Source organism: Miscanthus floridulus, chromosome 19, assembly GCF_019320115.1.
Source record: "Miscanthus floridulus cultivar M001 chromosome 19, ASM1932011v1, whole genome shotgun sequence".
Taxonomy (NCBI): domain Eukaryota; kingdom Viridiplantae; phylum Streptophyta; class Magnoliopsida; order Poales; family Poaceae; genus Miscanthus; species Miscanthus floridulus.
Genome location: NC_089598.1, coordinates 18,250,209 through 18,263,939, shown reverse-complemented (window position 1 = coordinate 18,263,939; position 13,731 = coordinate 18,250,209). Strand labels below are relative to the sequence as shown.

The window sequence follows — 13,731 nt, the reverse complement described above, 5'->3', positions numbered from 1 at the left end:
TAAAAATAATAATCCATTCTGTGCATAGGATGCAATAAATAGATCCTAGCTAAACAAACCTAAAACTAACTAGCCAAGTCTCTGAGTGCTAATAAACGAATGTGCAGAACGAAAATATGATTCCTTACCCCAGCGGACGCACAGTATTGCGATCGACAGCAGTTGTAGGAGGAGAAATAGGCGGTTTCCTCGCCGATCCAGCGACCGCAGGCTTGACAGGGCACCGGTTCGCTGTTGTCATCGTCTTGACAGGGCGTTGGTTCCCTACTACCGTTGTAGGCTTGACGAGGCGCCGATTTGGCACCGCCCGCTGTGGATCTGAGGGGTCGACGATGACAGCCTGCTGGGAATCAGAAGGCAGCAGAAGAGGAAGGGGTGCAGGAGCACCCGGTGGAGATGTAGTCGGTCCTTTGCCGGCGTCCTTGTTCACAACGGTGCTCTCGACCTCCGGATCCGTGGATGCCGAAGGGTCGGCGACGGCGTCCCTTCAGGACGATGGCAGGAGGGGTCAGTAGGTGCTAGAGCTGTAGAGTAGCTACAAGTCTGCGATAAGGTTACGAAGAAGAGGAAGAAGCATCACTGGCCATCGTCGTTGGCGCCGCCGGTGGTCACCGCCATGGCCTACTTGCAGCTACTCTATAGGCTCCTTGACTAGTAGAGGCATGGAGCTTGGGGGAGGCAGCGTCATCGTTAGGCTAGGGATTGGAGTTGGGGATGTCGCGATTTTGCTTGGGGATGGGGATGGCCGGAGGGGAGGGAGTGGCGATGGAGGTTGGAGGAAGCCGTCTAGCCCCTGGCGGAGCGCTCGCTCCGCTCCATCGCTCGGCCTCAGCTGCGTGCGGCGTGCCTGCGTGCGTCGCGGTCTGGAGTCATGGGCTCGCGGGTCGCGCTTGTGCGGTGGCGGCCGCCTGGTGGAGTGCGGTAGTGGGAAAAGGGAAGGAGTGAGGTGATCTAGGGTTCCAAATTTCCAATCCTATTTATACTTCTTGTTATTGGGCTGGGCTGAATCGTATTACTTGGGCTACATTACACATTGGAGTCGGGTAAAATAAACCCATGGGTTTGCGGGTATGGGTACACTAGGAACGTACCCGTACCCGCAAACCCGATGGGTATGACTTAGTTCCCATTAACAAACCCATGGGCATGAACATTGACCCATGCCCGTGCCCTAATGGGGTAAAAACCCATCGGGTTTCAGGTCGCGGGTACCCATTGACATTTTGAATCACGTATATAGTACAAGACGTTGTATCGGCTAGGTAGGAGCTAGTGAAAGCACGTCCCTAATTTTAGTTAGCATCTTTATGCCCCAAGGTGCTAATTACACATGTGTCCGGACTCTATTGGATGAAGTGCCGAAGGATATATAGGAATGGTTCCTTGTCAATGTAGAAATGCCCTACATGTGGAATAATGTTTTGTGCCCTATGAAAACAGCCACAAGTCTAATGCTTGTGCATCATCAAGTTGGTATCTAGATCAATGGCGGAAATTGTTACCTAAGAAGCATGGTAGGAAGACTATAGCCTCCATCCTTAGCTAGAGAAAAGTTGCTGCTACTATGAGAAAGATTAGAGAGTGCCAAACACACACCTCAACGTGTGGAGCAAAAAAAAGGGAGGACACGAAATCTGTCTAGATTTTGTGGCACTAAACCAGTTATCTTCAAGCCGGCGATTAGTGACTCAAACGAAGTTGAATTGACCCCAAACTTGGTGATCTCATTCTTTGCTTAGGACCCTTCAGTGTCCTAAGTTGGTTTGAGTATTGGCTGAGTAAAACATCGGATTTGAGAGATACCTTGTCGGCTCGGTTGCTGCCATTTCAGAACACAACAGTTTTAGTAGAGGAATTATTTGGATGGTCAAACGGTGTCCGTTTGAGTTGATTTTTGGTGAGTAGTTAGAAGACCCATGGATCTACATGTCCACCAAAAATTTGTGCATATTGGAGCAGTAGTTTGTGAGATATGAATAGAAAACAAAAGGGTATAGAATCTGCAATTTCGTTGTGACTGTGATCATCATTTGCATTAGACAGTTGTGTTTGTCATTCCTGCCAAGAAATTACAACTTGTAGGTGTATTGCTGTTAGACAACCCTCCATACCCTTGAGAAGACTAATTGCACCCCTATGTGCCTCGCCTTTGCCCTCTTAGATCAGCAATGCGTGAGCAGTCAAGGTGTTCTACCAGTCAACTTGTGTCGTTGCAAGTCAAAAATAGATTGGAAGGGTGTCAAAACGCAGATTTTTAGATTATGGTTTTTGAGATATTGATAGGCCTTAGAATGAAAGCCTCGACGACAAATATAGTAAGAAAGCTGGTTTTGCTACGATGCAAGTCAACCTAACTTGCTGTGCAACTGCACCACGAAGGCAAATTGTGCTCAACCTGCTTGGTAGTGAACTAGTTCCTAGTTTTGTGATTACTTACAACTTGTGTTGTCCTCCAAGCTTTGCTAACATCCTTCTACGTCAATGGTTCTCCAATGCTGACATGCCTTTGGTACCTTATATGTGTTTTTGCCCAAGAGGTTGCATCAGATTCCACCCAGATCCCTGTTGCAACCTGGATCCAAAGGCTCCCTAAGGAATGATCATCGAGAATGTTGAGCCGATAGAGTCAGCTACTATGTTTACCACTCACTTAGCAGACTCAGACCATACAATATTGTTATCAAAGAAAGAGCACTGCGCACATGGAACATTATGTAGCCTTCCATCAGTTGCATTTGAGTGATTGCACCGCTACAACCAGTTTGGATATTGGTTAACTAGCTTCTCATATCCTTAAAGGACGTTTACCCATTTATGATCACATCCTTTGCGAGAAGTTGTGCTTAAGCCACTTTGATAGAGAACTGCTTTTCAAACCTTGGGAACAAATATAGCACCGTTGCAAGGAATATCCGTCAATAGGCTACGGTCTAGTGCAAATTCCATATGGTCTGTGCTATATCCACTTGGGAAGTAGATGCTACAAGTATTTAGTCTACGTTTGTATCACTCTTCGTACAGCGAGGACGAAGTACGTAGGACATTGCTATCTTGGATTCCTCCCAAAGTAGCAATACTTCATGAAGGCCAACGAAGGAAATTCTTCAGACAAAACTTACTACAAAGGACAAGTATTAGAAAGTGTCTTGACCAAATTAGCCTCTCTTATGCTTGAAGCTAGGTAGCCTAAAGCTATGGCTGATATTGGAAACTGGTAGTATGTCTCTCTTCCATAAAAGTCTTTCGTCCTGAATCTCGGGACGCGATTCTTTTAAGGGGGAAGGGCTATAACACCCTAGGTGTTTGCCACCAGTTAAGCAATGGGTTTGAGCTAAAACATGGTATATTAAGTGATGATGAAGATGTCAATGTCAAACCTATAGAAACGAGCCCCAACCTAAACTTGGATATTGCACCTTTGCTCGCCTATAGACCCCTTTTCAAGATATATGCTTGGGTGGTGTTATTGGAATATCTTTATGAGTCTCACATCAATACCCTATCTATATTGGTCCATGGAAAAGTTTCATGAAGTTTGGAATCAAAAAGTCACATGAAATGATAAGTTATATCCTTATTGGAATGACTTTGCTAAGTGCTTAAATTGCACTATTAAGTGAATGAGAACATGAGATGTCAACCAAATCTTGCAACCATGCCCAAATGACTCTAGATGAACTCTACAACAAAAGTCATGAAAGGTTCATGTTGAGCAAATGCCAAGAAAATGCTCCAATGGATCAAAAAGGCTAATTTAAGCTTCATCGTGATCCTACTTTAGGTCAAAGTAGAACAGTAGGTTCTATACCATTTTTGAGGTTGGACCTTAAATGAAAGTTGTAGTACATATCATGTAGAGCAAACTTTGTTTTTGGACCTAAGAGCTAGATCAACTTGGAAATAAGTCAAACAGAGGCTCGAAGTTGGAACCTGCTGCTGATTTCAACACTTAGAATTATTCTAAGTCAGTTTCGCTAAGCAACGACGTTGGCATTCCGCGTTCTCCAAAATTCATTAAGCAACTCAACTTGGTCCAAAGATAAAAGTTGGAGTGTACATGATGGAGATGAGCATGTATAAAGATGGCACTTGTTGGACTTCGTTTTGACCCTCAATTTGGGCTTTTGTTCATCGCCGTCAATGCGTTGACACTATTAACTTGGAGCCTAATTACCCACTGATCCAGAGCTCTAATGACTTGGCTCCTTAAATAAGAAATGCAGAGCGTCAGGAAAGAAGCAAACTTCATTTTAGGCCCAAAGTCCAATTCGCACCCGAGACGGCCCAAATCGACTTCCCACCATGTCCACTCCGTCGCCCGCCAGCTGTTCGCGGAAATGCCCCAACGCATGCCGCGTGCCCCGTGCGTGGCAGCCATGCACGAGCTGCGCCCCTGCTCTCTGCCGCGTGCCGCGCGCCTCCTTGTGCCCTGCTCCTCCATAACGCGCGCCAGAGGCTCCCCCTCCACTCCCGCTCCCTCCCTCTGCGCTCCCCATTCGCCTCCTTCGCTCTCTGGTGCTGGCGCGTGCGCGCCAGAGTGCGGCCGCCATGAATGTCGCCGCCGAGCTCGCTGCCGCTGCTACTGCTTCCACTCCATCCCTCCTCCGTCCGAACCAAGCACGGCATCATCTTCTCCTCATCGCGTCGCGCCTCTGGACCTCCTAGACCGGCGCCATTGGCCTCTGTTGCTCCCCGCCGTCAGAGAAGCTACCGTCGCCGCCGCTGGCTACTGTGGCCGCGCCACCACAGGCCGCGTCGGGCCATGCTGGGCAGCCCAGCGTATGCGTGCGGCCCCCCTGGTCCTCCCCGCCACGCCACCACCGCTGTCGACGACCACGGCCGGCCGGAGCCGCGAGTCCGGCCATCCTCTGCTCTGTTTTCCGACCAGGGACCTCGCGCAAGAATTTGAAGAAAGAGAGGGTCCTATCTGCAATGTCATAGACTCATATGAATAGTGCCATAAGGACTGATTTGTAATTATTTTACAGGAACTTTGGAAATTCATAGTAAATCGTAGAAAATTCGTAAAATAGTAAATGAGGACTTTTTGGAATCCTTGTGAAATTGTCTATGCAGTAGATCTATAATATGGCATGTTTTAGTTTAAATATTTTGTGGTAAAAATAGATTTGTGCAGTAAGGTTGTAATGCTAGTTGAATTTGTTATTTTTCATAACTGTAGATCTAGGGCTCCAAATGAAGTGAAATTTTTGTGGCATGCTACTCATGTGATAGTTGATGTGTGGTAAAAATTTCATGAGTATTGGGTGAAGTATGAGTGAGTTATTGGTTTATCTCGCTCTCACATGAATTCTTGCTTTAGCAACTTGTTCTTTTCATAGAGGTTGCTATACATATTCAAATGGAGTAAAATTTGTACAGTAGACTATTGAGAGGATATGTGAGCCACTGTAATTTTTGTAGAATTTATTGTATACTTTTGGTATATGTTCATCAAGTCACCTTGTTATCTAAAATAAATTAAGAAATGCATTAAAAGAATTTATTTGGTCATGGACACTAGGTTTTCTGGTGTTCTTTAGTCATGTGTGAAATGTTGGTAAAGTTGGTTTTGCCCAATTATGTATTTGCAACATAAGTTAATAATTATTTTCTTGCCGATGTGGTTTATGGACAGATCTGGGAACTTAGCAAAGTTCTTCATGATAATGTGCTTTGTTGTGAAACTTAGTTTATACAAAAGTTGTAGATAATTCATGTATCTAGCTTCTATTAAAATTTGGTGTCATTTGGCCAAGTAGTTTAAGAGTTACAGTTGTTTAAAGTTGGGTTTCAGAAATGGCTGCTTTCTGTCAACTGTAGACCAGTTTCTGTAAATGGATATAATTGACTTAGTTAACTTGAGAATCATGATAAGATGATTAAAGATGAATTGTAGAAAATTCCATAAGCTTTCCAGATTGTCTTGTTGCATGTCTTTTGGATTAGTACAACTCCTGTTATGAGTAAAATTAGCTGCTGCTGTTGCAGCCTTGACTCTGTGATTTTTGTGAATAACTTGTTTGCTTGATATGAGTTGATGTGAGTAGCTTGCTCTCTATAGTTAGTGGTGTGAGGTTAGTTAAATAGCTATTGGTGTCTATGTCTTGCATAATCTTGTGTTTGTCTTGAATGTTTATGTGATGCATCTTGTGTTACAATTCATCACATTCATACACACGCATCTTGCATCTCATCTAGGTGCGCTAGATGAACCACGTGAAGAACTATGATGTTGGAGCCGAACCCGAAGACGATGTATGGAGGATCTATCCTGAAGATGGAAGGACTAAGCGAATGCTAGGACCCGAGACGTCACCAGGACGGTGCAAGCTAACTGAACTGACTTGTGACGGATCCCAGGCAAGCCCCGGAGCATTCTAAGTCTTCTACTTTATAAAAGCAATTCTTTCTATATATATGAGTTTATATATATTGTTGCATTAAGTTGTAGGAGTTGATTGAAACCGTTGATGCATTTATTACTATCCTTGCCTACCTTACTACCTTATTACCCTGTTAGGTCAGGATTCGAATAACTGCTTAGCCTTGCTTAGACCGGTAGCGATCGGTGATATCCGGTCACCTACATTATAGGTGGTTACTGGAAGAATTTAGCTATGGAAAGAATGATATCCTGGAATTAACCATGTGTGATGGATAATTGGAGACCGGACGGAAAAAGTTGGAGGCAACCAGACAGGGTTCTAGGGTGCTGTTAGTTTTCGTCTGTGTCGATTAAGGACCGATCGTTGTTGGCCCTCGAGTTATGTTGAACGCATGCCTTACATTTAGCTGGCCGGATAAAGTACCTTCCGACCGCGAAGCTGGGAGATTATTCGGGCCGAGTAGATTGCCCGCAGCGCACTGTGCCGGAGCAGGCTGTGGTAGGACACGGGGGCGAGATGATAAGACCAAAGTGCAGTCGGTCGGCCCCCGGGTACATGTGGTTCCTAGCAAACTCGATATTCCTGGATAGTTGACTCGGTGATCAATATCTCACTTTAGTGGGTGAGTGAGGTTTGTGTAAGGAATAAATCACCAGCTGGTTAGGAATCGATTCGAATCGCCATCGCTCCTGGATAGTGAGCACTTGACTCGAGTTACTGCATCGTAGTAATTATTATGGAACAATGATGGTTATTTGGATGGTATGTGATATGCTAAATCTAAATTGGTAACTGGATGTTATTGGTTAATCAAGTGATTGCTATAGTACAGGTGCTTACCTAGATGGATAGGTCATAATAAAGATGATGCAAAGTATTTAAAAATGGTTTCTTCATGATAGCTTATGCTTTTCGCAAACGAGTCAGCTAGCCCACTAAAGAAAGCCTTGCATAATCCTTGGTGTCGTTTTATTTCTGCTTTACGACGGGTAAGTCTGGCTGAGTACATTCGAGTACTCAGGGTTTATCCCACCTTGTTGCAGGTGAAGTTCTCGACCTGTTGATGATGGTGGCTAACCGCCGGTGGGCTCGGTGACTCTATAGTTACTTCTCACCTATATGCTTTTGTCTGAGGATGTCACTTATACTAGCAATGTATTTGGAACTTATATTAATGTAATCATTTGAAAGCTATATTGTTTTCAATAATCGGTATTGAAATTCAAACTTATACTATTATTTGTGAACTCATTTGTAACATTATTTCTGCTGCAACTCTGCGTATGTGATGTGTATTTGCTTAATCACGCGATCTTGGTTGTGATGTTGATTTACCGAGGTCTTTCGGGACACTCGGCGGACTACCGGGTTTATATGAGTGAAAGTATGGGTGTGTCAATGTGTTAGCGGAGACCACCGTACTTGATCTTGTATAAATTGGGCGGTTCTGTCACAGGAACTGAGGCCCCGTTTAGATTCCAAAAAATTTTATGCAGTATCCGTCACATCGAATCTTGCGGCACATGCATGGAGTACTAAATGTAGAAAAAAAAAACTAATTGCACAGTTGGGTGATAAATCATGAGACAAAACTTTTGAACCTAATTAGTCCATAATTAGACATTAATTGCTAAATACAAACAAAAGTGCTGCTGTAGCCAAAATCTCAAAAAATTTTGATCTAAACGGGGCTTAAACAAGGCGTAATTATATATTTTTTTTTGCCGGAATGAGTACGTGACACCGTACAGCAGCACATCGAGAGCACGAATCTCACGCCTCGGCCCCACCGCACCTGAAAGAAAACGCCCGGCCCCACCACCAAGTGTCAGGCTGCGCATCCCTCCCCTTCCCGTCCCGTCTCCGTCCCCACTCCTCCACAGGCCGCGTCGTTCCGCCCGCTCGCCGGCATCCCATTCGTTTGTCTCCTCCACCGGTCGCCGTCACACCGCGTCGCCACGCGCCCCCGTCCGCCGCCGTCGCCGTCACCGTTCCCCTCCTAAATCTACCCGGACGCCAGTCACAATGGATTTCTCCACCGCATCTGCCTCCTCTCCCGATGGCGCCGCCGCCCGCGTCGCCTGCTGACTCGGCCCCTGATCCAAGGCCCATCGCCAGCGCGCCCGTGCCCATCACCGTGCCGAGCCCGCGGGACCACACGCACCACCACCTGGTCGATCGTCGGGACTCGCCGCGGGGCTGCGCGTGGGAGCCGGAGCGGAACCGGCGCGGAGAGGCGATGGACGGTGCTGCAGCGGTCAAGCTGGTGTCCGGTGAGGCCGGGTACGTCTTGGAAGACGTGCCGCACGTGTCGGACTACCTCCCCGATCTCCCGGTGAGTGCCGCCGATCCGTGCGAGGGGGTTCGATCTGGTGTTTGACGCGGTGAATGGTTGATCGGTCGCTGCTGCTCGAGGGCGAGGTTGCCCGCTGCGTGTCATCGTGGTGCTTGAAAGTGGAATCTGACGATGATTGGTGCGAGTCTGCGAGATCGTTAAAGTTGTCAGCGACTATTGTTATTTATTAGTAACGCTTTTAGTTCGTGGGCCTTTTGTGACTGAAACATTCAGTGCCTTTTTCCAGCAATCGCTATTTTAAGTGATCAGTGAAGCACATACCCTACATTTTCACTCTTTCCTCGTTTCTAGTTTGGCCATTCATTTATATAGGCGGTTTGCCATTAGTTATGGAGGGCACGGATGTAATGTTGAATCTGAGAGATACTCATAACCGAGTTGTGATCATGACAAAAAATTTGTTCCATGTTGCAGACCTACCCAAATCCATTACAAGATAACCCGGCATACTCTGTTGTGAAGTAAGCTTGAAGTTGCTGGCTTGATTAGCTCAAATTCTTCCTTTTTTCTGCATTGTAGCTAACTTGCTCTATTTCTTCTCCCCTTAGGCAGTACTTTGTAAACCCAGATGACACCGTCTGCCAGAAGGTGAATTGTTGCTGAACTTCTTGTCCACTCGCATTTTTTTACTGTCAAGAAATACTTCACTTCTACAAAGTATTTACATCAATCCTGGATGCCTACTATTTTTCAATGTAGATCGTTGTTCACAAGGATGGCCCCAGAGGGAACCACTTCCGTCGTGCCGGACCTCGCCAAAGGGTATATGAACCTTATGATTTTCACATTTTGTATGCTAATAACAAAGCTAGGAATAAGGGGGATATAATACTTCTAACCTTGTAAGCTTTCTTTCATTCTTTGTAACCTCGTGCTTGTCTTGGTTAGGTATATTTTGAACCGGATGAGGTCCATGCATGCATTGTCACTTGTGGAGGATTGTGCCCTGGACTTAATACTGTGATTAGGGAAATTGTATGTGGCTTATCTGACATGTATGGTGTCACCAAGATACTTGGGATTCAGGTAAAGTACATTACATCATGTCATGAAGTCCACATAAAGTATATGCAATCAATCATTCTCCCACAGGAATTCTTCAAGCACTCACTTGATGTCCTCATCTTTTTTTCTCTCATAGGGTGGGTACAGAGGCTTCTATGCTCGCAACACCATCACCTTGACTCCAAAGAGTGTAAATGATATTCACAAAAGGGGTGGAACTATTCTTGGATCATCTCGAGGAGGCCATGACACCGTGAAGATAGTTGACAGTATCCAAGATCGTGGCATAAATCAGGTAAATAAAACAAAATGACAATTCTACTCTTCATCTTTTTCTCTTTTATGTACCATTCTGTACTTATCTTAATTTCCTGGCATGATGAAGATTCTTTTACCAAGGTTAGACACTTAAACTTGCACATTGGTTTAACTCGGGTTATTTGTTCAGGTCTATGTAATTGGTGGTGATGGTACTCAAAGAGGTGCTGGAGTGATATTCGAAGTAAGCACAATTGTCGATTCGCTGAAAGTATTTTCAGATCCGTTTGAATTATAGCTTTTTTTAATGGTGAATTGATAGCCAGTCAATCATGTATTGGTGTATTTTGTTTGTAAGTTACTCTTTACTTGAATCTTCTTCAGGAAGTTAGAAGACGCGGTCTCAAAGTTTCTGTTGCTGGGATTCCAAAGACTATTGACAATGACATCCCTGTAATACATTTCTCCACATTTTAGTGATACTTTGGTGGAAAAATGGAAGATGACATTTGACATGATCACATGATACATGCGCCAACTCACTGTTACCCATGTTTCAGGTAATTGATAAGTCATTTGGTTTCGACACAGCAGTCGAGGAGGCTCAACGTGCAATAAATGCTGCTCATGTGGAAGCTGTAAGTGCTGAGAATGGTATAGGTCTTGTCAAGCTAATGGGCCGGCACAGTGGTAAGTTCTATGAGAGACCAATATGTTGTGCTAGTAGTATATGGTACCTGTCAATTGTATGTGTCAACTAACTAACTCTTGAGTATTTCTCTGCTAATATCTTATTCTGCAAGTGGAATCTTTGACGAACTCCCTTGCTTCTATGAAAATCTTAGATGTCATTATGTTTTCATTAGTTTCGTGAATGTCCATGCAAATTTAAATCACATTTTGAATCTCTTTGAACAAATGCTATGTTGCTTGTTATGTTTCATTCTCTTTTTTTTTTTTTGCTTGTTATGTTTCATTCTTTCTTGAGTAGAAATATGGCAGTAGCTGGCATATGTGAGCTTATTTAGTTGTGGGTCACTTCCTTCTAGGCTGTATTTAGTTCATTTCCTTGTTTGTATATGCAAGAACTATATAAATAACATGGATAGATAATCAACTCGATGTGCCTATATTTCTTGGATTTCTTTTGGATAAGGGGCGAATTGTTTAAATCTAGTTCAAATTTGAAGTAGATCCCAAAAGTTCTTGTCCTTGCGTCCCTTACTGATCTCAAGATCAAGCAACTTGTTCATTACCATAAATTCGACTAGTGAGTAGCGACATTTTTTTACTAATGCAGGTTTTATCGCACATTATGCTACTCTGGCTAGCAGGGACGTGGTATGTCCGACATCTCCATAGAGCCAACAATATTTTAAGTGTATTTTCATGATTCCAAACAAGAATAAATGGATAAAATATTTTCCTTTTTGTCAGGATTGTTGCTTGATCCCAGAATCACCATTCTATCTGGAAGGTGAAGGTGGACTTTTTAGATATATAGAAAAACGTTTGAAGGACAATGGTCATATGGTTATTGTTGTTGCTGAGGGTGCTGGACAGAAACTTATTGCTGAAACAATGCAGTCAACTGGGAAAGATGCTTCAGGCAATGAGCTGCTTCTTGATGTTGGTCTTTGGTTATCTCAGAAGATAAATGTGAGACTTTGATATTCTACTTACATGTCCCATCTACTGTGTACTTCTGACCCCGTTTTGCATCAGTTGATGTCATTATTAATGTTCTATGCATGCCTATGTTTCACTCTTATCTGCAATATAAGTTCTTGTTTAATCAATGTTGTATTTGTGAATTCAGGAGTATTTCAAGAAAAACAAGATGACCATTAATCTGAAGTACATAGGTCAGTGATTTTCTTTGGTATCATATTTTAGGGCCAGAATTGCTAGTTTCACATATCTCAGATGCTGTTCTTCTACTGCAGATCCAACGTACATGATACGTGCCATCCCTAGCAATGCTTCTGATAATGTCTATTGCACACTGCTGGCTCACAGCGTGGTTCATGGAGCCATGGCTGGATATACTGGTTTCACCATTGGTCAAGTGAATGGTCGGCATTGCTATATCCCCTTCTATGTAAGTCACACTCCGTAGGACATGAAATTCTTTTTACTGCATTCAACATCACGATCTACATCTGAGAGCTAATTATTCTGCTTCAATCAATGCCCTTCGTACTAATTGTTTTGCATCACTCACTTCAGAGGATAACAGAGAAGCAGAACAGAGTTTCGATAACCGACAGGATGTGGGCAAGGCTGCTCTCGTCGACCAACCAGCCAAGCTTCCTCTGCAACAAAGTCGTCGAAGAGGCAAAGAAGGAACAGGAAAGAACAGCCCAACTTTTAGATGGCTCGCCTTCCCATCGGAAGGTAGACGAGAAGGTTCCACCAGCTTCCAACTTGGGTGGTACCAAGTGAGGTCAACTGCCGCTGATATGTGCGGATCATCCCTTTTTTTTTGACAGTTTCAGTTCAGTAGCTATGGCAACCGGTCATGCTCAGTGCTCCCTGTCCAGTTTTTCTTGAAAAAAGACCACATTATCCATATCTAGTTTAGTAGAGTGTTCAGTTAAATAAATATCGTATGTATAGTTTGGCTGGCACATGGCTGACTATCTGAACATTCCATTTTTCAGTTACGGAAAGCAGTTTCTTTTGTAATTTTGTACTAATAATAAGTTCAAAGATTCCCAAAGAAGTTATTAGAATTTTGTGACAGAAATCTAAGAACTGTATTGGAGTAGTTTGGGTAATGTGACCGTCTCGTACTATTTGTCGGAGGATCATGTCAGATGCAGTGCGATGAAACATGGGTCTTGGGAAGTTGGGATGTCCGGTGTGATGGCCGATGGTAACCCTGAAGTCTTGGACGCTCGAGTGGGCTGGGCGGTGCCTACTGCCTAGTGGGCCAGTGGCAGCACGAGGGCCCTGTCCTTACGACGAACGTCGCGACGAAACGGGCCTCGAATTGAGAGAGAGAGGGACCCAGTGGAAACTGAGCGCACGTTTAGCCCGGCCCGTGGAGGAGAGCACGAGGCGCGTGGGCCCCTGACAACTAAAAAGGGCCCAGGTGGGAACAGAAAGCCCCTTGGGCGGTCAGCAGTCGCGTTATGCGGGATGTTTTGTCCCACATCGGAAGTGGAGAGACGGAGAGGCACGGGGAGGCGGGTACAAGAGGCGGGGACGGGTGACCTGTAGAAACCATCTTTGCGCTTGGGGCAATGACGCAGCTTATGAGGTCATACCGAGGCGCGTCAATTGCTGGTTGAAAACTATTTCCAAACCCCCTCTTTGGCCCACTGGGCCACTGAGAATTTCTGGAAGGGCTCCTTCTCTTCGGAGAAGGGAAAGCCCTACGAATCAATTAATAGGTTTATAATTATAATTTATATTGTCTATTTATCTTATATTATTATATTTAATATTAATATATAAATATTTATTAACTATTAAATAAACACAAATATAGGGTAAATCAATACTTAGTCATCCTCTAAGCTGAAATTTTTAGCATAGCTCAGGGTGGCCAGGAAATTTTATCATAGTTGGCATATCATCTGGAGCAAATCTGTCAGCTTGCCTGAAAGTTAGCGCCTATTGCGAACTCTAATTCTTCTGACTCGATCCATGCATTTCTTTCGTATCTTTGCTCACCTTACCTTACATTCTAAATAACTAAATGTATTTTTAGGTGGC

The 13,731-nt window shown here is 44.2% G+C and overlaps 2 protein-coding genes and 1 pseudogene across 2 annotated transcripts in view; all 3 read left to right on the top strand.

The window, feature by feature from the left end:
* LOC136528210 (exopolygalacturonase-like) overlaps nucleotides 1–13,731 on the top strand; it is a 269,570-nt gene that overhangs the window by 174,204 nt on the left and 81,635 nt on the right. The gene's annotated exons all lie outside the window — the stretch shown is intronic.
* On the top strand, nucleotides 8,253–12,743 carry LOC136528204 (ATP-dependent 6-phosphofructokinase 7-like). Its single transcript, XM_066521136.1, has 14 exons — nucleotides 8,253–8,724; nucleotides 9,160–9,206; nucleotides 9,294–9,333; nucleotides 9,445–9,507; nucleotides 9,634–9,771; nucleotides 9,887–10,045; nucleotides 10,199–10,252; nucleotides 10,393–10,461; nucleotides 10,569–10,698; nucleotides 11,309–11,349; nucleotides 11,446–11,667; nucleotides 11,828–11,873; nucleotides 11,955–12,109; nucleotides 12,238–12,743. Exons 1-14 carry the CDS (start codon nucleotides 8,449–8,451, stop codon nucleotides 12,451–12,453), a joined length of 1,656 nt encoding a protein of 551 aa, XP_066377233.1. The 5' UTR covers nucleotides 8,253–8,448; the 3' UTR covers nucleotides 12,454–12,743.
* LOC136530253 (U4 spliceosomal RNA) lies at nucleotides 13,239–13,388 on the top strand (annotated as a pseudogene).